The sequence below is a fragment of the Lampetra fluviatilis genome, chromosome 24, assembly GCF_964198595.1.
Source record: "Lampetra fluviatilis chromosome 24, kcLamFluv1.1, whole genome shotgun sequence".
In the NCBI taxonomy this organism is placed as follows: Eukaryota; Metazoa; Chordata; class Hyperoartia; order Petromyzontiformes; family Petromyzontidae; genus Lampetra; species Lampetra fluviatilis.
The window spans coordinates 13240595-13264994 of NC_136298.1; the positions used below are offsets into that span (position 1 = coordinate 13240595).

At 52.4% G+C, this 24400-nt stretch overlaps 1 protein-coding gene across 1 annotated transcript; it reads right to left on the reverse strand.

Annotated features, from left to right (window-relative positions):
* Window positions 1-619: 619 nt before the first annotated feature.
* Window positions 620-23522, reverse strand: LOC144941200 (phospholipid phosphatase-related protein type 5-like). Its single transcript, XM_078867794.1, has 6 exons — window positions 22636-23522; window positions 8755-8887; window positions 8083-8366; window positions 6836-7012; window positions 6042-6173; window positions 620-5178 (listed from the first exon to the last, which is right to left on the reverse strand). Exons 1-6 carry the CDS (start codon window positions 22837-22839, stop codon window positions 5134-5136), a joined length of 975 nt encoding a protein of 324 aa, XP_078723920.1. The 5' UTR covers window positions 22840-23522; the 3' UTR covers window positions 620-5133.
* Window positions 23523-24400: the final 878 nt, after the last annotated feature.

Genomic DNA, 24400 nt, shown 5'->3' on the forward strand with positions numbered 1-24400 from the left:
CCACCCCGCACACAGCCACACCGCACGTGGATCCAAGTACAGCGCTGAAAGGCGGCATCATCTCGCGACCCCGACAGACCCAGCGGGCGAGCTTATTGAGTCGAGATCCGAGGAGGAGTTTGGTCTCCAGCCCGCACTGGGGGACAGGGCCAGGGAGTCACCAGCAGCTGCCGAGTTCCAGCTTGTGGAGGAGGAGGAAGCAGCAGAACGTGCAAGTGACAGTCCGAGCATCCTGCGCTGGGAGGCTCGCTGCAACCCCTGGGAAGAGGCGGGTTCGTGACACCAGACGGAGTTCAGGGAATGTCCCCGAAGCAGCGCGGTCTCTTGAATGCAATAGGTCTGCAAGGATTTGTTTAATTTAATGCCTCGATTCCAATTGATATTAAACGCAGTGATAAAATTACATGGCGTTGTCGGCAAGTGTAATTGAGGAAAGGTACATTTAAAAGCTTGTTTTGGTTGTTCGTGCATTGACATATTCGTGTTCTCTGGCAAGCTGCACACACGAGCAAGGCGCAGCCTCGACACGGCCGCTGCGACTCACAGCCAGAGGGCGTCGCGGTCATCCCCGACGCAGCGGCACGAGGAGCTCGCGCTCGTGAACAAATCGACACTTGGCATTTCGTATTTTTATTTTCAAAACAATATAGTAAACACATGACAATAAGTGACAATGAAAACTATCGTGTATTTGCGCCCACATTGAGTATAAAGTCCACTTTACAAGTCAATCCTGTGACGTGTCCCTCTTCCTGTTGATTGTAAGAAGCCGGGAGAGGTCAGCTCTGTGGCGCGGCCGCGACCCTCGAGGGGGGGGCACGCGGCCGCGCTGTATTGCTTTTGTGGGGGCACCTCCACTCACGGGTTCAATCACAAAGACCCCCCCCCCCCCCACATTGCTATTGATTGCCATTAAAAGACATTCGCGAATACACTCGTGTATGTAATTTACAAAACCTTGTTCATAAAAAAAAGACTTCGAGTCCAAATCGCCGGCTCGTCCCAGCGGGGGCGGCCGCGGCCCCCACGAGCCCCACGGGCACCCACGGCGTGGCCTCGGCGGAATCGCGCCACACAGATGGATTTAACGATTATGTTCCTTGACTCACGGTGTCTGCGACAGCAGAAACATCGTCGAATATCCGCCGCGCGTTACAGAGAACAGATTATTCACCGTTGATGCGAATCGCGAGAGAAAAACGTGAACCAATTGTAGCGAGGCCGCATATCAGCGGCAATAGGAAGAGAGACGCTTCAACTCAGTCGCGACCTCTCACCACAACCCCCGGAGCGGGCAGGGGCCTGGGTCATTGCTGGGGGGGGGGGGGCGACACGGGGAGTCTGACCGCCCAACATCGCACGCCTCCCCCTGGGCACGTCGCCAACGCGGCCGTCATCCCCTCGGGCACATTCACGGGCAACCGTTGCCGGCAACACGTTGCCCGTGAGCGACTGCGGCAATTTGGCAGGCAACAGAACGGAGTGACAGAGTTCTCTTCAAAGTCAATAACTGCCGCCTGTACGCGCGTGTGCTTAGCAATGCAGGGATTACATTGTACAGGCCGTCAAACCATTCGTGGTTGATGTGAATCTTGTTCAATGGACCAGAGGCCCATCATGGCCCAGTGTGGCCCTTCACACCACCACGCCATCACACCACCACTACCCACACGGGTTTATTCAGAACGCGTTGTTCTTGTTGACCACGGGAAATGCTGCGCGAGTTGTTTTGCCCTCAAATTGCCGCAGTGGATCGCAGCCTCCCAGGGCGACAGCCGCGCTGCGAGCTGCATTCAGTTTATCTCAGTGATGTACACATCACATACATGCATGGGTGTACTTTGACCATTCAAGTGCGACTCAACAGCTAAAGAATAAAAACTAATTCAGATCTCGTAAAGACTCTGAACTAATTACGGCGACTCTGTTCCTACTCATTCTGTACTCCCTGCGTAATCGGCAGCAGCAGCAGCAGCAGTGACTCTGTTCCTACTCCTTCTGTACTCCCTGTGCGGCAGCGGCAGCGACAAGAATGGAATTGGATGCAGAGCGGCGTCCCGGGCCTCGGTACCCTGGCACGCTCAGGGTAGGGGCTCAGAGGGGGCGGTGAAGGGTGAACGCGGGGCTCCGAGTGGGGGTCAGGGTCGCGGGAGCAGGGTGAGTGTGGGGTGGAGGGCAATCAGAGGGCGTGGAGGGTAAGGGGTTGGCTACGTACGCTTCAACGTACACACGCGCGTACCGTAGGCTGGAATGCGAAGGGTCAAGACATTGGTGAGGGTAACAGGTTAATTCGCCGAGGAGAGGATTGGTTGCCGCACCGGGTAGAGAGTCAATGGCAACGGGATGACGCCTCTGAGCCGCTTGCTCTGCTGTGGATCTCCATCGACCCAGTGCCCACAAGCATTCCTGAAGCTGCAGACGTCTCAGTGCCAGTGCAGGCTGTGCCACGTCAGTAGATAGACAATGATATATTGGGGGTATTTTGGGGGCAATTGTCAACGGTGGTTGTCCGTGACAGCGCGTATACTGTGAGCAGCGATGCCGGAGCCGTATCCAGCCAATGACAAGAGAGTGGGCTGAAAGGTGATTGATGGAGCAATGATCGGTCCACTGGGCACAGAACGTCATGCGGCCTCCAAGATCCGATTGGAATTTCCCAACAAGCCACCCACGAGAGGGAGCGTGGTGAGTGCCGGGCATTATGGCCCCAGTGTATCGTGACCTTGACCGGGGTAGGTGATGCCGTCAACGTGGAGACGTCGCTAATGCTGCACCGCCTACTCGCTCCTGAAATAAATTAAACACAAAAAATAAATACAATAAATTAAATACAAAGGAATACTGAAATAATCAGAAAAACTTATAGCAGGAAATGTCAGCTCCAAGAGAAGAAGTTCAAATAATATAAATGTCCAGGCCACGCCTCGCATGACAGCCAAGCTTATATAAAGTGTGCGCGTGCACTTTTATACAAGACGCGTGTGTGTGGCAGCTTCTGATCCACCAAGAATGACCAAATGTTGACGAATGTGGCCACACTGTAAGCACAGTGATACGTGAATGGGCAAATGAAATTGGTTGCTGGACCACGGAGCTTGAGAGCATAGAAGTTAGAGGGGGTGCCAACTGTCCACTTTAGACCAAACTGGGGCGTATCCCTCAGCCAACCTTGGTCTATCACAACCCGAGTTCACTGCGACACAGTTCAACACACAACACCGGTACCAGATCTGGGTACAGATTCCTGTCACCCGAACGCCGGTGGTGCCAATTCCCGATCAGTCTCGGGTCAAACCCAGAGGGACCGGGAATTAGCAGCATCTGTGAAATGAACCCTGCCTCAAAACGTCGAGTTCGGCACGAGCTGGGTCACGTGGAGATGTTCATGCTGCCTTGATGCCGACCTCAAAGTCGAGACTTTCTCTCGAAAACGCGGACGGGAGGAACCCCAAACGCGCGAGAGTTTCGCCAACTGCGCTTTTATTTCTCCGGACTCTTGGAGCAACCCTCGAGCTCACGTGCACCACACACCACCGCCATCCTGGTGGGCCGTGGGCAGGGCGCGCTCCCGTGCCAGACGCCACTTCGCGTTGCGCAGAGCGGTCACATCCCGGTTCAGGCATGGCGCGGACTCGCTCCGCACAGATCACGGACTAACACCGCCTGGAATCGAACTAACGTCTCCGCGGTGCTGCTGGCTCCGTGCTGGCTCCCTGCTGGCTCCGTGCTGGCTCCGTGCTGGCTCCGTGCTCTCCCGCCGAGCCACCGCACATTCTTGCGTTGTCAATACCCTGTGCTTTGTTTCCCCTTACAGTCGAGACTTTCCGTGTCAGTGAACACATGGAGATGTCGGGGAAGCCATCGAATCATTCATTTACACGGTCGCACAGGGATGGCACCGACTGCGTCCTATCTGAAATCACGCCGAGTCGCGAGTGTCGCGAGTATTGTCTGCGAACCAAACGTCGTTTACCAACAACGGATCAGACATTGCATGCGGGGTTAGTGAAACCCACAACGTCTCTGCAGGAATAAAAATCGCCGTAAAATGTGTGAAAAGTGAAGAAGACTACGTGGGGTTTCTCGCCTGACGCCGCCGTCGTGGCTAATCGTCCTGCACACTCGACATTGGTGAACCCCAGCACAGACGTGAAGTCGGCGGGCATCACGCGGGGTGAATGCATCACGTGGGGTGAACGCATCACGTGCCGTGAGAGCGTGGGGTGGTGGAGCGCCGTGACGGACTGGATTGCTGAGAGCCTCCACACCAAACCCGATCCGACTCACGGTGAAGGAGCAGCCCCCTTCCAACGAGTCGTGTATCCCACTGCTGCTGTCAGAGCACTGCTCACTGCCCATTTACTTGAGTGGCGTCAATTGGCACACGGGCATTGTTTCGTAATGGCACCATCACTGCAGCGCAATAACACGCGCACATGTGCAAGTAAACAGACTCGTTTGAAAAGCGCGAGCGCGTTTGCCTGGGATGTGTTTTGAATGCCACGCCAATTCAGTGCACATGGCACAATCTGGGCCCGACATTTGTCAAATTCCCCTCTTTGTTGTCTTGCGCCATGCGGTGAAGATGAGAAATGTAGAAACGCATGCAGAGCCCCTGCAGATCATCGCCAGCGGTGTCCGTTCACAATGCCAGGGCTCTCCAACAACTCCAATTGTGGTCTCTCCTCTTGACACGCAGCCCCGGTGGTGCGGCGTCTCGTGGTGGGATTGCGTGGAGGCAGACGTGCCGGGTTCGGCTCATGGCTAAGTGCTGCTGTTGTCTTCAGTGCCTCTTCCTGTGCTCGGCCATAATCCTGCCGGAGGGGCAGGGGGGGGGTGGCACGGCCGTCTGTGCAGCAAGAGATGATCACCGAGCATTGAAGCCAAATCACCATTGTGTGCATCGGCATCATCTCATGCTGCTGCACCACAGCTCTCAACTCCCAGTCCTCACACCTCCCAACATCTTGCCCTCACACACACAGTCTGTTCTATTTTGGTGTTGACTAGGTAACAATGAGGCCTGTGTATCCTCGAAGCAAATGTGTAAATAACAACTGGATGAAGGAGGGAGGTGCGATGGTGAGAGTTTGAGAGCCGCCGCCGCCGCCGCTGCTGCCGTCAGGACCCTGGTCACGGCTCCAGCACTTCTGACAGGAAGCCGCCTGCCGGGTGGTTCTGTCAGCGAGAAGGCCGCGCAACCACAGACACATGAGCAGACCTCGAGCAGCCACACAACGTTTGTTTTCACAGAGTGGCGGAGCGCGGCCAGAAACAAACAGCACGAGCAAGCGGCGCAAGTTCTTGAAATGCGCGAGATTATAATCAGAGCTTGTGGGAGAAAGAGAGGAGATGATGGGGGGAGGGCATTGCGAAGTGAAGAAGCTGAAAGAAGCAGTGTCGTGACCTGGAGTGTGGTGATTAGGTGTGTGGGTGAGCGGGTGTGTGGGTGAGCGGGTGTGTGGGTGAGTTGGTGGGTGAGTGAGTTGGTGGGTGAGTGAGTTGGTGGGTGAGTGGGTTGGTGGGTGAGTGAGTTGATGGGTGAGTGGGTTGGTGGGTGAGTGAGTTGGTGGGTGAGTGTTGTTGCAACCTGCAGTGTGGTGGATTAAAGAGTCCTCATCGTGGGAGCAGCAATCAACGAGCGAAGTTAATGGGAACAGTCGCCACAGAAGTAGCAATAGAAGAATAGCAACCGATTTGCTAGTTTTAGTTCTCGCTATCTACAAAAGTAAAGGTTTCACCATACACGCTCCAAGTTGGGCTAAGAATGTTTGACCATCACCTAAGATTCGTCAGAATGAGCATGATTACAGTGGCTTGTGTACTGTGCGATGAAACTGGGAACTTCTGAACTGCTCTTTTCAGTAAAATTCAACAAAATCCCATTGTTCACCAGAAACAGACTCGTTGCCTGGCTATTTATTACTTTACTTTGCACCATCTCCAAGTTGCTCCGGTTCCATTAATAATTATAAATGACTGCGTGCGACACGATTGACATCGTTCCGCGTGACGTGGCGAGGGAGAAGCGCACGGCCCACCTGGAACGAGTGTGTGATGTGCACGTGGTGGCTCCCCCGGCTGGACACCTTGGCGCCGTGGAAGCCAGCCGGCTTGCTCTTCCACGGCTTGGTGTAGCGCTTCCGCTTGAAGTTCCCCACCACACAGCAGCACTGCACAAGCAGGAGCGCACACCCATCCCCCGCACCTCCGATTAGCACGGTTGGCTACGTACGGTGCGAAAGAAGTTCAACGCACGTACATGTTCAGATCAGTGCCCTCGAGTGCAACGAATGACGAACACCGTGGAGGCTTTAGAATACAAATTTTAGGGACAGTTCGGAAGGAAGGGAGGAAGGAGGATGTTTGGGGTGGACAAGGGGATATCGAGATGATCAAGGGCGGATGGAAGAGGTGGGTAAGAGGTGGGTAAGAGGTGGGTAAGCATGGTGCAGGGTGAGCTCGCAGGGTGAATTCCAATTGGAGGGGTAGATATCGGAATTATTGTCGCTAATTACTCTGCTTGTGTACTCTCGAGGGCCTCACCGAGCCTGAAGGCTGTTGTGCAGGATGGTCCTGCCAAGTATTTGCCGTCGGGGGACAGCGTTGCTGCTGTGTGTAATCCCAAATGAGTAATTGACAGGTAATTGTTTCAGCATTGGGATGTTTGCTCAACATCAGTTGCATTGAACGTTTTGTTTGGCTATGGTAGGAAATCAGAGAACCCGGTGGAAACCCATGCAGAACAGGGGGAGAGAATTCAAACTCCACACAGAAAAGTGCCCGAGTTGGGAATCAAACCCAAGTCGTTGCTGACGTGAGGGGCAGGAGTCACCAGGAAGGTGGCGATGCCGGCGCCGATGGTGTAGCCGGTGATGACGTCGGCCCAGTGGTTGCGGTGCTCGCCGATCCGCACAAGGCCCACGATGAGGCCCAGGCCCATGAGGCCCAGGCAGCAGGTCGGCTTCACGAGCCGGATCCCCCAGCGCTTGCTCGTGCTGGTCACGTACAGCTGAGGGAGCGGGCACGCGCATGCAACGCACGCACCCAGATGTTGGTGACAAACGCAGCGGGGGCATAATGACGCGTCGATTCAAATGGACACTAATTCTGTGCGGTACGATCTTGCGTATCCGCCTCGCAGGGGACTGAGGTTCGGGTTGCCATCGGTCCGGATTTGACGCCGCACCTCAAACGGGGCACCTCCGGTAGCCTGTGTGGCACGAGGTGGCTCGGCTGCGGCCTACAAGTGGGCTTGATCCAAACAGTCTTGGAATTGGCGTCTGTGTTCAAGTGGCAGACATTTATTTGTACCAAGGTATGGTGGAATTGTGTCGAACTTTATAGCAGAATACTGCCCAGTTTCTTTAAACTTAAGCTGAATGAGGAATATGTCAAGGTTAGGCCTCCAAGTGCTAAATTTCCATCGGTCCGGATTATATTGAGCATTGTAACTGGTAGCTAATACAGCACCTAAGGCAGTGCTGGCCTAATCTTATGAGATATGTGAAGCAATCAGCTCAACTTTCCAGTTCATGACCACATCCATCACTACAACATCTAGTCAGTGACAATTCTAGCCACTTTGAAATATTCTAAACCATACCAAATGTCAGCATTGGCATAATAAAACCATATGGTCGTGCAGCATCTTGTAATACTATTCACGTTGGTGTGATGAGTTGTAATTTCAACGAAAATGATAAAACTGTACCCACTCACATGTGGTGAGCATATTACAAACCACATTCGCGCAGTCTCACTGGCAGAGGTTCATCGCACTGGGACTATCACAAGCCACACGCGGAATTGTCAGAATGTTTCTAAATGGAAACGAGAAGAGTGGTTGTCTTCTTAGATTGGAGAGTAGATGTGGATTATGTCATCATAATGAGTGGACGCCGTCGACACTGTTATTATAATGTATACAAGTATCCTGTGGCGAGACAAAATCTGTCAAGTTTTGACATCAATCGGGGGTAATGGTGAGTGGGGTGTAAGGTCAACTAAACGCGGTTTCAAGTGGAGATGTAGCGTTGTTATTGAACTGATAACTGCTGGAGGGGCGACAGTGGAACGCACCACGGTGTAGACGGCCGAGTAGAGGCTGAAGGCCGCCTCCTTGCAGGGGAAGGAGAGGCGCGCGCGCGCCACCAGCTCGGGGCTGCCGGTGCACGCCGCCGGGTCCGTGATGAAGACGCCGCCGCCGCCGCCGACCCCCACCGAGGCGGCGGCGGCGGCGTGGCAGGGCAGCGCCGTGTAGTTGGGCTTGCACACGCTCAGGAAGTGGGGCGTCAGCCCTCCGCTAACCACCTGCCCGACGTTGGCAAAAATGTCCGTGGCGAGCAAGCCGTAGAGAAAGAGTCCTGCGAGGGCGACAGCGGTCGACAAGGGGCGAATTCACACCGCGTGGCGAGCGAATTCACACCGCGTGGCGAGCGAATTCACACCGCGTGGCGAACGAATTCACACCGCGTGGCGAGCGAATTCACACCGCGTGGCGAGCGAATTCACACCGCGTGGCGAACGAATTCACACCGCGTGGCGAGCGAATTCACACCGCGTGGCGAGCGAATTCACACCGCGTGGCGAACGAATTCACACCGCGTGGCGAGCGAATTCACACCGCGTGGCGAGCGAATTCACACCGCGTGGCGAGCAAATTCACACCGCGTGGCGAGCGAATTCACACCACGTGGCGAGCGCCGAGCGGTCGCGAGCGGACGGGCGGAACGCGGCGAGCGGCCCTCTCACCGGCGAGCTTGCCGATGCGGCGCAGCAGCGCGTTCACGTGGCAGTGGTCCCCCGGCGCCTCGGGCGGAGGCTCGTACACGACGTGCTTGGCCGAGGTCTCCAGCACGTACTGGGCGAGCTCCACGACGAGAATCTGAGAGGGACTCACGCAGACGGAGCGCGTCCCTCGAGCACGCGACGACGCAGGATGAACTTTCATATTTCACGAGCGATCCAAATATTTTCCGACACGACCACTACCGCCACGCAGGTGTTCGTGGTTGTTCGACACGAAGAGGCTCAGAGAACGCGGAGCGAAACGTCGGACGTCCGGCCAAACAATTTGCGCTCCGATCCGAAAGCACCACCGGAGATGTTTACGCTCGTGGGACATCTGTCCAATCTTGCACGTTGGAGGAAATATTTACGAGTCTGAAAAGTGCCGGGAGGGCAAATCATTAAATGCAGTATAACGTATAATATATGATATCACACAACGGGCCATTAACACAGCGACACATTGTGTTTTTGACGAGCCATTTGTTATTTGTGTCATTAGATTGGAGAAACTGATGAGTTGCTCAATCGAAGCTCAATTGGAAGGTTGTTAGGCAACAGATTAATGGACTTCATTATACGACGCTTCCGTGCTTGACCTACAGTGGGATGTACCGAATAGGCATGGTTCACAACACTGCCAGAGCTGTAATGTGCATGCTTGCAAAGTTCATAATATTCTCAATTTCAAGAACCTCCAAGCCTTTGTAATTGTACGAGCGAGTGGTAACGATGCTTGGTGGTGCAGCGAGTGTGCTATTCAGGGTATGAATTGCACCGTAAATTACAGTGACTCAAGGTGGACTTGAATGTAGGGTGGCTGTGGGTTGCCACCGAGGGTAGGTTCCGTGTCAATTATACGGCCAGGTTCAAGTTTGTGGGCCACGTGATATTGGCTTTGGTAGTAGCGCGACCAATACTGCTCGGTCCAGCGGAGAGCGGGCAAAGTAGAATGGTGGTGGGGTTGTTTACCACGATGTGCTGCTTCGTGTGTAGTTATTTTATTATGTTTTATTTTTATTATTTTATAATTTCCATTCTACGTGACTTTACCGAAAGAACCAGGAAGATGAATCCCTGCAGTCACGAAAGCTTTAAATCGAAATTTAGTTCGTGTGTACTCCGTGTGCGGTCTGTGTGTGGTTCGTGTGTAGTTCGTGTGTGCTCCGTGTGTGCTCCGCGTGTGGTGTGGGTGGCTGATGTCGTCATCTTTAACGCCCCCGCATGTGAGAGGCGCAGCAGCAGCAGCAGCGAGCGGGTCGCTGGGCCACAGCTGTTGATGGAGAAGCCGCCACACTTCACACTTCACTCTTCACACTTCACTCTTCACACTTCACGCTTCTCCTGGCAGAACAAAGCCGCGCGGAGCAGCGCCGGGGGCCCGCGAGGAGGATTGGGAACATCAGCAGCACCGCACAGATTGGCCTGCGGAGTGCTGATGTCACGGGAGGTCTCTGCTCTCTCACATTGCTGGTGCTTAGAAGGGAAGTAATACATAATAAAAATAAAACATAATAAAAAAACATAATAAAATATTTTTTTTTTATTTTATTACTTCCCTTCTACGTGACTTTACCGAAAGAACCAAGAAGATGAATCCCTGCAGTCACGAACGCTTTAAATCGAGAAATTGCATGTGCTGATAGATTGGGGCAGGCTGTATTACATACACTTTCAACATCAATTAAACATACCAAATCTACGTTTACATAACTCTAGTTGTGATTTAAAAGGTTTAGAAACATATCTAGACTATTTGTTTTTAGGTTATTTTGCTTGAAATTAACACAAATCATCATTTGTAAACTTTGGATATTTCCTAATGTTAACATTATAACTTACTTGTGTATGGAAGCCAGATTGCTGCAAATTTTTAATCGGGGAAACCTCTCAAGAGTTTTAGGGGAACCCCTCTGGTCAGTTGCAGACGACCAGGAGCAACATTGTGAAATAACACAACGCATGCACGACCACCCATACCCCAGCAGTCCCCTGAATCAGTCTCAGGTGAGCTGAGTCTCAGGTGAGCTGAGTCTCAGGTGTGCTGAGTCTCAGGTGAGCTGAGTCTCAGGTGTGCAGAGTCTCAGGTGAGCTGAGTCTCAAGTGAGCTGAGTCTCAGGTGTGCAGAGTCTCAGGTGAGCTGAGTCTCAAGTGAGCTGAGTCTCAGGTGTGTAGAGTCTCAGGTGAGCTGAGTCTCAGGTGTGCAGAGTCTCAGGTGAGCTGAGTCTCAGGTGTGCTGAGGCTCAGGTGAGCTGAGTCTCAGGTGTGCAGAGTATCAGGTGAGCTGAGGCTCATGTGTGCTGAGGCTGAGTCTCAGGTGAGCTGGGGCTGAGTCTCAGGTGTGCAGAGTCTCAGGTGAGCTGAGTCTCAGATGTGCTGAGGCTCAGGTGAGCTGAGTCTCAGGTGTGCAGAGTCTCAGGTGAGCTGAGGCTCAGGTGTGCTGAGGCTGAGTCTCAGGTGAGCTGGGGCTGAGTCTCAGGTGTGCTGAGTCTCAGGTGTGCTGAGGCTGAGTCTCAGGTGAGCTGGGGCTGAGTCTCAGGTGTGCTGAGTCTCAGGTGTGCTGAGGCTGAGTCTCAGGTGTGCTGAGGCAGAGTCTCAGGTGTGCTGGGGCTGTCTCAGGTGTGCTGAGTCTCAGGTGAGCTGAGTCTCAGGTGTGCAGAGTCTCAGGTGTGCAGAGACTCAGGTGAGCTGAGTCTCAGGTGTGCTGAGGCTCATGTGTGCTGGGGCTGAGTCTCAGGTGAGCTGAGGTCGCGGTATTTGCGGAATTATCGGAGAAGAGAGAACCTCGCTGTTTGCTGGGAGGGACTCTGCTCCTCCGTGCCGTTCAGTGGCTGATCCGGCCCCCACCCCCACCGCCCTCCCCTCGCTGTTGGTCGCACGCGGGGGCAACCAATGGAGAGGCGATGTTGGATTACTCCGACGGTGCTGGATTACTTTGCATGGAAACTGTTCAGCAATACGAATGCAGGGATTGCTGTAAATGTTAATTTCTCAAAATTACTACAAGATCCTGTCCACCTTCTCTTACCCTATTCCATCGGTGGACGTTCCGAGTATCCACACCTCCCCATTTCTCTTATTTGCACTTCCCTGTGCGTGGATAAGACGAGTGAATTGTGTGGATGAACACGTATTATAGAAACTGCCCAAGTGCCCCCATCACCAGCATCAGCCATGATCAATCCACTGCTGGATGAAGACCTCGCTAAGTGACCACCACCTCTCACGTTTCTGCGAAGTAAAAATCCACCCAGTATCTACGCACGACCTAATTTAATCGATCCATCTCCCACGGTGGCTGTCCTCTCACCCGTTCCATCACTTGGCTGCCATTCCACCTTTACACTCGACCATCGGCCATATGTACAAGTCCGCATCCTTTTCCTAACAGATGCCGTGAGCCTGCGCGTCCCTCCTTCTGACTCTCAATGAACTTCCAAACGTGAATATTTCCATGTTTTTTGTGCCCTTTTCATCTCTGTTGGTTCTTTGTTCAATTTCGTTTGTCAATGAGCGTGTCTCTGAACGGCGCGGCGCAGTGGGTCGGGCGCTCTGATGGGAACTCTCTTCACTGGGCCACGCTGCTCTCGGCTACCGCCCAGTACGGAGTGGCCCCCACGTCGCTGCCGACAGGAGGAGTTGTCGCTCTGCATGATTCTGAGAGGGGGGGGGGGGAGCTTCTTCCCCGTCGCCCACCACCTCCGACGCAACGCCAGCGCTGCGTGCGTCTCTCCCAGCGCCACATCCGCACCGTTACGTAACAGCAACCCTACAACAACGATTATATTTTTTATAAAGCGTCAAAAAGCACAAGGCGTTAAAACCATTTAATCTAAACTAATTACACTGATATAGCAGCACGAACAATTAATTCCCCTTTAACTCAAATGCAGCATTCTATATTGAGAGAGCCAGTGTGGCCCTGGGGTTGCTATGGGAATCTATTTCTGAGCACGTTACGCGCAGTGTGAAAGCAGTCGCTACGTGAACAGAAACGTAATGTGCTGCTGGCGAATGTGGAGGGTAGAAATTCCGCCAGAAAATAGCACCACGACTGTAGCACTATGAGCACGGTTTCACATCTGCCATGATTTAGATGCAACGAGCGTTCACAGTGGGTTTAATTCATCATCCGCCATGAGCTGCACAGAAATAAAGGTTAATGTGAAATCATCGAGGTTTTATTCTCGTGTGACCGAGAGGAAAGTGAGATGCGGCTTTGACCGACTGGATTTCTACGGGAAGCAGCGGAGTTCTAATGAGCGTCGTTACCAAGATTAATGATTGACTTTTGGATTAGGCCACGTAATGGTCTGCCCACATTTATGCCATGAAAACCTCCACTTCTGGATATAGCCAAAACAAATGCCACATGAACAAGCATCCCACGTGCCAGTTGTTGTGTCAGCTCACCAGTAAGTTGTTGTAGCTCACCAGTAAGTTGTTGTAGTTCACTAGTAAGTTGTTGTTGTAGCTCACCAGTAAGTTGTTGTTGTAGTTCACCAGTAAGTTGTTGTTGTAGCTCACCAGTAAGTTGTTGTAGTTCACTAGTAAGTTGTTGTTGTAGTTCACCAGTAAGTTGTTGTTGTAGCTCACCACTAAGTTGGTGTGTCAGCTCACCAGAAAGTTGAAGAAATTTTTTTAGTCAAATTGAGCAATTAGATGATCTAATTGCTTGATTGTGTGAGAAGGTATCTAGCAATTAGTAGCAACATGTTGCCGTGAAAATTGTTCTTCTGCTTACCCGTGAGCTGAAACAACAATAATAACAATGGAAGCATTAAACACTCCCCCGCACAAAGTGAATTTGCTTGACTCTGTCGGATGGTGGAAGGTGGCATGACAAATTTGGGGCCGATAATTACGTGGCCGAACCTCAAAGTGAGTTATGAATCACAATTCTGGCTGTGAAAACCCCCGCACTGTCTTAAAGATACGAGGGCCTCCGCTCCTCGTAGTAACGACGCAGAGATTCACTGGAGTGGCGGTGGTAACCCTTTGATGTTCATTGCAATCATTATAACTTTATGCCAACAAATAGCACACCGATGTTAAATGTATCGCCATGTGATTTTTTTTAATGAAATCACTAAATCACGATTCACATTTGGGACATGCTCAATTACCCACACACACACGCACGGCGTACAGCACAACATGCTAAGAGGTCATTATCTCACTCGGGATATTGAGAAGAGTTCGCAGACTTCTCCTACACTCGGCAGCTTCGTCATTATGCTGAGAACATGGACTCCAAGACTTGTGTGTGGGTGGCGATGAGAGATCCCATTTCACGACTGCACGCCTCGGCTCGGACTGCCCGTATGAGTCGGTCCCTTTATACCCTTCCCCTACGCTCCACAAATAACTGCGAAACGCAATTCCACTTTACAGCGTTCCTCGTGGAGGCCGGCTAAAATAAGAGGGGGGGAATTAGAACTCGAAGTTTACGTGACGCTGCGGAGCTCACAAGGGACAGAGAATATGGCTAAATCTATTTTAATCTGGAGGGGGTTTTTTATCGCCCCATATCTTGTTGAGAACGACATTGTATCATCACGCCCACGATGTTTCCTTCCCGCGGTGCTGAAGCCGGCACGCTCACTCTGCTCTGGGAAGGACTCCGTGATCACAGGCGCTCCCCTTTCCTGCCTCGCAAACTCCTCGCATCAGGGACGCGATTCGCGCGTGCGACACGGCCTCCCCACTCGCCGCTTCGTGGACAATTACGCAAACGCACCCACACAAAAGACAAAGCACCCCCCCCCCCCGCCACATTGGCCTTGAACACTCTCTTGGGGCAAGCGCTGTTAGCGAGCACCTACGGAGGCTGGCGTAGCACTCGAGGAGATGGGTGGCCGCGTGGTAGTGGTGGCCAATATCACGCGCGGCCGCCTTTGTCTCCCCAGTCCTGATGTTTTTACATTCCGTAACATGTATTCAATTGAGGCCGAGTCGACCTAGTGGAGGCCCAGGACCGGATCAGATAATCAGCCGTGGTGTTGGCCATTAGCGGGAATTGATCTCGGGTCGCCAGATTTATAGCACAGCAAACTAACCACTGCTCCCCTGTGCGCTTTACACGAGCACACACACACGTGTATAGTATACCGTACACACACACACACGTGTATAGTATACCGTACACACACACACACGTGTGTAGTATACCGTACACACACACACACGTGTATAGTATACCGTACACACACACACACACGTGTATAGTATACCGTACACACACACACACACGTGTATAGTATACCGTACACACACACACACACGTGTATAGTATACCGTACACACACACACACACGTGTATAGTATACCGTACACACACACACACAGGTGTATAGTATACCGTACACACACACACACACGTGTATAGTATACCGTACACACACACACACACGTGTATAGTATACCGCACACACACACACGTGTATAGTATACCGCACACACACACACACGTGTATAGTATACCGCACACACACACACACACGTGTATAGTATACCGTACACACACACACACACACGTGTATAGTATACCGTACACACACACACACGTGTATAGTATACCGTACACACACACACACACGTGTATAGTATACCGTACACACACACACACACGTGTATAGTATACCGCACACACACACACGTGTATAGTATACCGTACACACACACACACAGGTGTATAGTATACCGTACACACACACACACACACGTGTATAGTATACCGTACACACACACACACACACGTGTATAGTATACCGCACACACACGTGTATAGTATACCGTACACACACACACACGTGTATAGTATACCGTACACACACACACACACGTGTATAGTATACCGCACACACACACACACACGTGTATAGTATACCGTACACACACACACACGTGTATAGTATACCGTACACACACACAGGTGTATAGTATACCGTACACACACACACACGTGTATAGTATACCGTACACACACACACACGTGTATAGTATACCGTACACACACACACACACGTGTATAGTATACCGCACACACACACACGTGTATAGTATACCGTACACACACACACACGTGTATAGTATACCGTACACACACACACACGTGTATAGTATACCGTACACACACACACAGGTGTATAGTATACCGTACACACACACACACACGTGTATAGTATACCGCACACACACACACACGTGTATAGTATACCGTACACACACACACACACGTGTATAGTATACCGCACACACACACACACGTGTATAGTATACCGTACACACACACACACACACGTGTATAGTATACCGTACACACACACACACACGTGTATAGTATACCGTACACACACACACACGTGTATAGTATACCGTACACACACACACACACGTGTATAGTATACCGTACACACACACACACGTGTATAGTATACCGCACACACACACACACGTGTATAGTATACCGTACACACACACACGTGTATAGTATACCGTACACACACACACACGTGTATAGTATACCGCACACACACACACACACGTGTATAGTATACCGTACACACACACACACGTGTATAGTATACCGTACACACACACACACACGTGTATAGTATACCGTACACACACACACACGTCTATAGTATACCGTACACACACACACACACGTGTATAGTATACCGTACACACACACACACGTGTATAGTATACCGTACACACACACACACGTGTATAGTATACCGCACACACACACACACACACGTGTATAGTATACCGTACACACACACACACACGTGTATAGTATACCGCACACACACAGACATACAAAGAGCACCATGTAGCCTCTAAGAGACCGTTGAGGTAAGTGCTGACTAGTTTGATGTCCTTCCCCCACACCTCCGATTAGCGCGGATGGCTTGTACCTACAGGTGCGAAAGAAGTTCAACATACATACAACATACATGCAACAAACATACAACATACATACAACATACATACAACATAGATGCAACGCGGAGAGGCCTTCATCCAGCAGTGTATTAATCAATAGTTGCTTTATGATGGTGATTTTAAAAAATGTCGCATCCATCTCGCACTCGACTCGGAACGTGGCTCGTCGTAAATGAGAATTGGGTCTCTGCCCCGATGTTCTGGTCTCTGCCCCGATGTTCTGGTCTCTGCCCCGATGTTCTGGTCTCTGCCCCGATGTTCTGGTCTCTGCCCCGATGTTCTGGTCTCTGCCCCGATGTTCTGGTCTCTGCCCCGATGTTCTGGTCTCTGCCCCGATGTTCTGGTCTCTGCCCCGATGTTCTGGTCTCTGCCCCGATGTTCTGGTCTCTGCCCCGATGTTCTGGTCTCTGCCCCGATGTTCTGGTCTCTGCCCCGATGTTCTGGTCTCTGCCCCGATGTTCTGGGCATTGCTCATCCCCGCCCTGGCTCTTGAATCGCGGGCAGAGCGACGCACGAAGACTTCGCAGCGGTACATCAATTGCGGCGGGAATGTTTGGATTTGTGCCGCTGAAGCTTTGCCACCTCCGTGGGTAATTCCTCTTCTGGCTCGTGGACGTGTGATGTCAGGCCTCCCCCGAGCCATCGGCTTGAGTAAGAAAGTCTTGCAGACTTCACGACCACACGCTGGGATTTCCCAGCTGCGTGTTCAGTCGACGAGTGAGTTGATTGAAAGTGATTATATTCAATATTTTATGTAAAATGTCCCAAAAGTAAAATTACTAAGTTTGGCAAAAGTCTTTGAAGTACATTGCATAATGTATTAAACGCAATTGAATTACATCTCTCCCGAGGACATCCTTTAATGAACTCAACACCAGAGGGTGGAGCCGGTGCTGCTGAGATTCTGGGCTCAACTCCAGTCGGCCACTGGCTCAGAGCGTTGAGGGTCTCCGGCTCGACCTCCACAGTCGCACACGCGGCGGTCCAGGACTTTGCCTCTTTTATTTCAAACATTTCAGGGCCTGCGAATGGACGCCACCTCGTGCGGATAGGGGAGCTATCGAAGTGACGTCAGCCGTTCTGCGACGTCATCTCACGAGGTGACGACACAGTGTGGTCCACTGCTCGCTCCAAGTTCCAAACGCGGATCGTCGCCACCTCGTGGCGCGATGCCCGAACATCGCTACGCAGTAAACCTGAACAAAGTCACGTCAACATCTTAAACTCTGAGCTGTGATATCCATACAAAGCCACATTGGTCAATAACACTGCCCTGAAGTGGAGTGTGTCTGTAATATGCGATGCAGCAATAACGTGGATAACAGTTGCGGCTTTGGGCCGTGAGACTTCTCTGCTGCGAATGTCCTTCTGCATTTTTGGGAATGTCGTCATCGACGAACACGCTGCGTTGGTATTTGCGATTGTGCACCACTGCTAGAGCAGCTTTACAACTTTGGGGCTGTCCATAAATGACGTCACGCGATTTTGGACGATTTTTGACCCCCCCCCCTCGTCGTGTCACGACGGGGGGGGGGGTCAAAAATCTGCCCCCCCCCCAAATAAAACATGCTTCAAATCGCTTTAAACTATTGTCATTGTAGTGCGTATTTAATGTGGCGCTGCACTCTGATGTTGTAGGATCATTATTTTTATTATTAAAAATCATATTTAATAAAGTGGAACGTGTTGTCTATATTTATTTAGAGTTGCGCATTTTAATGTGACATCACATTTCTCAACCCCCCCCCCCTCGTCACACATATTCACAAATGTCTGACCCCCTCCCCCCCCTAGGTGCGTGACGTCATTTATGGACGGCCCCTTTACTTATTTTATACCTACTATAATCACCTCGTGACGTCACTCCACATCGACCAGCCCCCCTCATTAATAATCATGAGCAGGTGACGTCCTCCAAATGGACCCCCCCCCCATTATTAATACCGACTAGAATGAGCCAAGAATGTCTGTGTGCAACGCTCGTGACGTCATTTCTTTTGAACCATCTACGTGACTTTACCGAAACACCCAAAGAATATGAATTCCTGCAGTCACGAAAACTTTAAGTCAAGATTTAATCATTATAAGGTGACGTCCTCCAAATGAACACCCCCCACCCCATTCATAACAATTAGCGGGTGACGTCACTCCACATGGGGGGCCGAGGCGCCTCCTCCCCCCTCCTCAGCGCCAACTTACAGCCCTCACTACAAAGGCAGAACCCTGACGTCACGCGATCTCCGTAACGCTGTTGAGACATCGAAGTTAAGAGGACGTCATGATGAACAAGGGATTATAACCTTTACATGAAATAGGTCTGTGTCACTGCGCGCTTACAAATTGCACACGAATTGATGCAATGAATATCTCGTCGCGGTCTGATTTTCGCTTGCAAGTTTCAGATTTGGACGGGCAAGAGGCGAGTTTATAAGAATAACGTGCAGCAGACGACTCTTCAACATGTTTCAATATTTCCCAAAATATCTTTCATTTACTATGCATGGCCATTTTTCTGTATCTAACACTTAAGCGCTGAGCGGTGGTGAAGTTGTTCTGACAGGCCGTGTCTGTCACATTAAACATGGATAGAGCCGGGGATTAAAAGCTTCTGCAAGTGAAGCATGGCCTCAACCCGAGCGGTGCCCCCCCCCCCACCGCTCTGCTGATTGGGCGTTTTGAAAATCGCTTTAAACTCGCCAAGTCGCCACGTCCACTTGTACGGAGTCGGTCTGGAGCCATCTCGTGCCCCCAGTCCCAGCGAATCCGACGCAATCATCCTGAGCCGTTCCAACCGACCCGACTCTCTTCTATGTCGGATTCATACAGCGTCCTTTCCAGAGCGGAGCCCCCCGTGAGGTTTGATGTTTGGACGTTCAACTCGGAGTTTGAATTTGTTGCACTGGAACCCGTTTGCTTCGACGATGTTGCACTCTGAGTTTGGGAGAGCAGGAATGTGATGGGCTTTGCAAACCACTTTGAAAGAGAAGAGCAGAAAGGCGAGGGTATGTCCAAGCCGCACCGCTGTCTGTGCCGCCGAATGGATCAGAGAACCGGGCCCGACTAAGCTGCTCACAAAGAGACCGTGGCAGGTGAGAGTTGTAGATGCGATTGGGCAAAAACGGCTGTGCGGTGTGGGCCAATGAGCACGGTTGGCTACGTACGGTGCTAAAGAAGTTCAACATTAATACACAAGTGAGTGTGTGCAGGATAGGGGAGGGCGGATGGCCGAGACACCCATTGCAGTGGTCTGCATGAGTCCGGCGACCAAGGGGAAGAGAAGAGCTGAGAGCAGATTGGGGGACACTGAGGACAGACCTCGTGCAGCAGCTGTCGGATCTGGTCGTGGGTAAACCTGTGTGCTGTTATGAAGCCTACATTCTCTCCCAGGCCTCCATTTAAATAAATAAATAAACCTCTAGGTCTCAGAGGGCTTTTAACCGATAGAAATCGTCGAATCGTCTCGTGTTGTGTTGACTGATTTTGACTCTGCTGCAGTATGTCACGTGAGAAATAAAGAGTTTATTGTTGAATCTTCAGTTCGCATTTTTATATTTTCCCATGATATTTAGATTGTTGTACTTTTCTTACAAGCAGAAACTAAGATTCGCCACCCTTTCCACCACAGACCAAACCCGGATATTTCTCAGTCATCCTAGGTGCATCCACACTGTGCCGTATCCTATCGTAAAATTCTGCACAATATCGGCACCAGAACTCAGTAAAAATCAATTCCTGCCACCCTAGAACAGATGCCAATTGCCGGACTGTCTGGCCCAATCCCGGGCAGTTGGCAATCCGAGCCTGGCTGGCTTTAATACCGGGCTGAAATCATTGGTGCAAGATGTGAATCCGTCCCCTTTCACAATTTCCTACGCGTGAACACATTGCACCGATCATCAAACCGCCCCACCTGCTCCGCGTGACAGGTGGCTGAAGAGACCCGGGGTTGACACGAGGCTGACAGCGCAGAGCTATTCTGCACACCCAGCGAGCATTGTGCACCGAGCGGTATCCAAATTTGATTGAAGCCAAAACATGTTGAGACATCGTTTTTCATTTAAAGAGAAAAATTACGGACTTGAAAAGAAAACAAGTGTGCCGTGCAAATTGGTAGTCTTAGGTTTGTTAGACAACGCACGTGAACATCGACGCGTGAACGTCGACGCATAAACCTCGACGCTTGCGCCTGATGATTGAGCGCGCCGCTCGGGGTGCGAGGCCCAGGGTTGCGAGAACCCCGCCGCTCGGGGTGGGGGGCACGCCGCGTGCACCGTCGATAAGCGCGGTTGGCTATGTACTGTGCGAAAGAAGTCCAACGTACATACAGGTCACACACCGCGTCATCTGCCCTCGTAACAGGATTTGTGCTCGGGATGTGGTCTTGGCCAAAGCCGCGATGCCACCACGGCACCGCCACCGCTTTCTAGACTGCCTCGCCTCCTGCAGCTGCTGCAAAGCAGCGCCCTCCATGATCCGCCCTGCGGTCTCCACGGCCACGGCCCGAGGCCCTCGCGTCGCGTTGGTCGCTGGGCCCGTGGAGACCGCTCCCGGCCCTCCTCGTCGTCCCCACACGCGCGCAACTTTCCCAAATCCCGTCCACAACACTCCTCTGCTGCTGCTGCCGCCACCTTCTCCTCCGCACGTGTGCCTCACGCGCCCTGCCTCGCTGCTGACCGCACGGTACCTGTGGGCACGTGCGCGGTGTTTACACGCCGGGCCCGCGACGCCACCTCACCTCACCCCACCCCACCCCACCTCACCCCACCCCACCTCACCTCACCTCACCTCACCTCACCCCACCTCACCTCACCCCACCTCACCTCACCTCACCTCACCCCACCTCACCCCACCCCACCCCACCTCACCCCACCTCACCTCACCTCACCCCACCTCACCTCACCTCACCTCACCTCACCCCACCCCACCTCACCCCACCTCACCTCACCTCACCCCACCTCACCTCACCCCACCTCACCCCACCTCACCTCACCTCACCCCACCTCACCTCACCCCACCCCACCTCACCTCACCTCACCCCACCTCACCTCACCTCACCCCACCTCACCTCACCCCACCTCACCTCACCTCACCCCACCTCACCTCACCTCGCCCCACCTCACCTCACCTCACCCCACCCCACCTCACCCCACCCCACCTCACCCCACCTCACCTCACCTCACCCCACCTCACCTCACCTCACCCCACGTCACCCTCATGGCCGAGTTTCGTTCCTGCGCCCGTCAGATGAGGCCCGCGTGGGTTTGTACCCAAATGACGTGACACGCTAATGGGGAATTTATGTCAATAGGAGAACACAAATATGACGCGTACAAACGAGAGTGAATGTTTAAATGCCTGATACACTACACACACGTGTCCACACACACACGCGTGTCTACACACACACACGCGTGTCTACACACACACACGTGTACACACACACACGTGCCCACACACACACAGTGTACACACACACACGTGCCCACACACACACAGTGTACACTGCCCTCCCCGTGCACACGATATACCCCCGTATATCCTTTAACAGACAGTCGGGGCAAGTGCTGTTAGCGATCATCTATTGAGGCCGATACGGCACACGAGGGGGTGACCTGCACCACACAAGACCGCCTTTGTCTTCCCAGTTCCGATATTTACACATCGTACCAGGTAGTCATTGTTAATTCTCAGTCGACATAGGGGAGGCCCAGAATCGGTTCAGATATTGGTCACTAAATATTGGCTGCCGGGTTCGTAGCCGAGTGCGCTAACCACTGCACTCCCGCTCCCCAATACCCACGAAGACGACACTCATCCTCCGTATCGCCCTGGGGGCGAGTGTTGTTGGCGAGCGCCACCGATGAAGGCCGTCACAGCCCCCCCCCGGCTCACCGTGGCACAGGGCAGCGCGGCGAGGATGGGGTAGAGGATGGCGGGGGGCGCGGCCCCCCGAGCCTCGGGACCCGGGTCCGGGGCCGCCAGGGCGCGCTCCCAGCAGAAGAAGCCGCGCTGCGTCACGGGGAACGTGTCGGAGCACTCGAGGTGGTAGGCGAGCAGCACCGTGCCGGCGCCCAGCACCAGCTGCACGTACAGCATGCTGCCTCGCCGCTCGCTTGGCTCACTCCGCCAGCCGAGACTGCAGGCTCATGCACCCACCACGCCTGCTCTAGCCCGCCCTACTCCTACAACCCCCCTGCCGAATACAGCAGCAGCCGCAGCTGCAGCCTGCCCGGCTGAAACAGCAGCCTCAAGCGCGCACGCCGACGCGCCGGGTATGAGGGTAGTGATGGTGGTGATGGTGAATCTGGTGACGGGGGTGATGGTGGTGGTGGGGGAGTAGTGATGGTGATGCCGTGTGCGCTGCCAGTTCGCTTTGTCCTCTCGTCCTCCTTATCGCAGCGATGCACTCCCCGCCCCGTGTCGTGTCGCCTCTCCGTATGAACCTCCCATGGCCCCTCTGCTCAGCCTCCCCTCCTCCCTGCTGATCTGTGGGCGCCCCTCACCGATCTCGCCGACGAACGCGTCAATTAATGTTTTCTAGATTGTCCCCTTCCTCGTCTCCTGCTCTCTCTCCCGGCTCTTTGTCTCCTCGTCTCGAAGCCTCTGGTTGGCCCCGTCTCGGCTCGCGAGCTGCCCGGCGCGCTCTCTGCATGGATCCGTGATCTATTCTCGAATAAAAAATAACCGGGGTAGGAGGAGGAGGAGGCTCCTGCTGCTGACGCGTGGAGTTCAGCTGCCCCAGTCACTGCAGGCGCCGTGCGCGGTCGTGACGACGCCTACAATGATTACATTCTCTCCTGCCAGGGTGAGACAATGCTCATTTAACATTTGCAATTTCTAAAATAAAAACCCTACATCAATTCCGCACTCATTTTAAAGCTCAGAATAGGGCGACTCGGCGTCAAGAGAAGGCCTCAAGTCACTGGTGCAGAATGCATGCAGCGACGATTCCATAGAAGATCGTGATGATTATGCCATCAATTCAGATTGATGGGCTAATGTGGTTCTCATTAACGGATGTGAGGATGAAATATTGTGTCATCATTGTGGCTCATTTGAAATATTTCGAGAGGGATAGGGAAGATGGTAGGATAGAGAGAGTTATATTGGTCAAGGCGAAATGTGAGGTTAATGAGGTGGTGGATACGGTCGGTATTGGAGATGTGGGGGACAAGATGAAAGCTATGGATACAATATTCACGTGGAGTCTGTAGTATATCATTAAAAGCTGATGCATCTGAAAGCTATTTTGAGTTACGTCCAGACCACATTATCCTTGCGACAGTGTGGTCTGTGATTTAATTGGCTTCTCTGTGGCTAAGGCTCTTAATTTTTTGCTGCTGGATTGCCCACAAATTGGACTGTCGTTGAGCCATTTGAGCCGTGAATCATCTGATTATCTGCGGATAAAACAGCCGCCAATCACCAATGTCATCGAGTTAAGACTGTTAAAAGCTCGTAATTTGTATCACTCTCTGGAGCGAATTATAATCACACAACCATGCATCCACAGAGAGTTTCCTGACAGAGATGATCAATTGAAAATGTTTCTTATTTTCACCGCCACGTGAATTCCCAACCAGGGTTCCTTCGCTGTCTTCCTGTCGTTTCTAACTGCGGATACACGCGGATTCCCAACTGCCATCCCCTCTCCTCG

Coding starts and splice junctions, on each gene's coding strand:
- LOC144941200 (XM_078867794.1), bottom strand. CDS start 22,839: ATGCTGTACGTGCAGCTGGTGCTGGGCGCCGGCACGGTGCTGCTCGCC. Junction 8,888..22,635: donor CCGCGCTGCCCTGTGCCACG/GTGAGCCGGGGG, acceptor AGTCCCTCTCAG/ATTCTCGTCGTGGAGCTCGC. Junction 6,174..6,835: donor CCGGCATCGCCACCTTCCTG/GTGACTCCTGCC, acceptor CTGCTTGTGCAG/TGCTGCTGTGTGGTGGGGAA.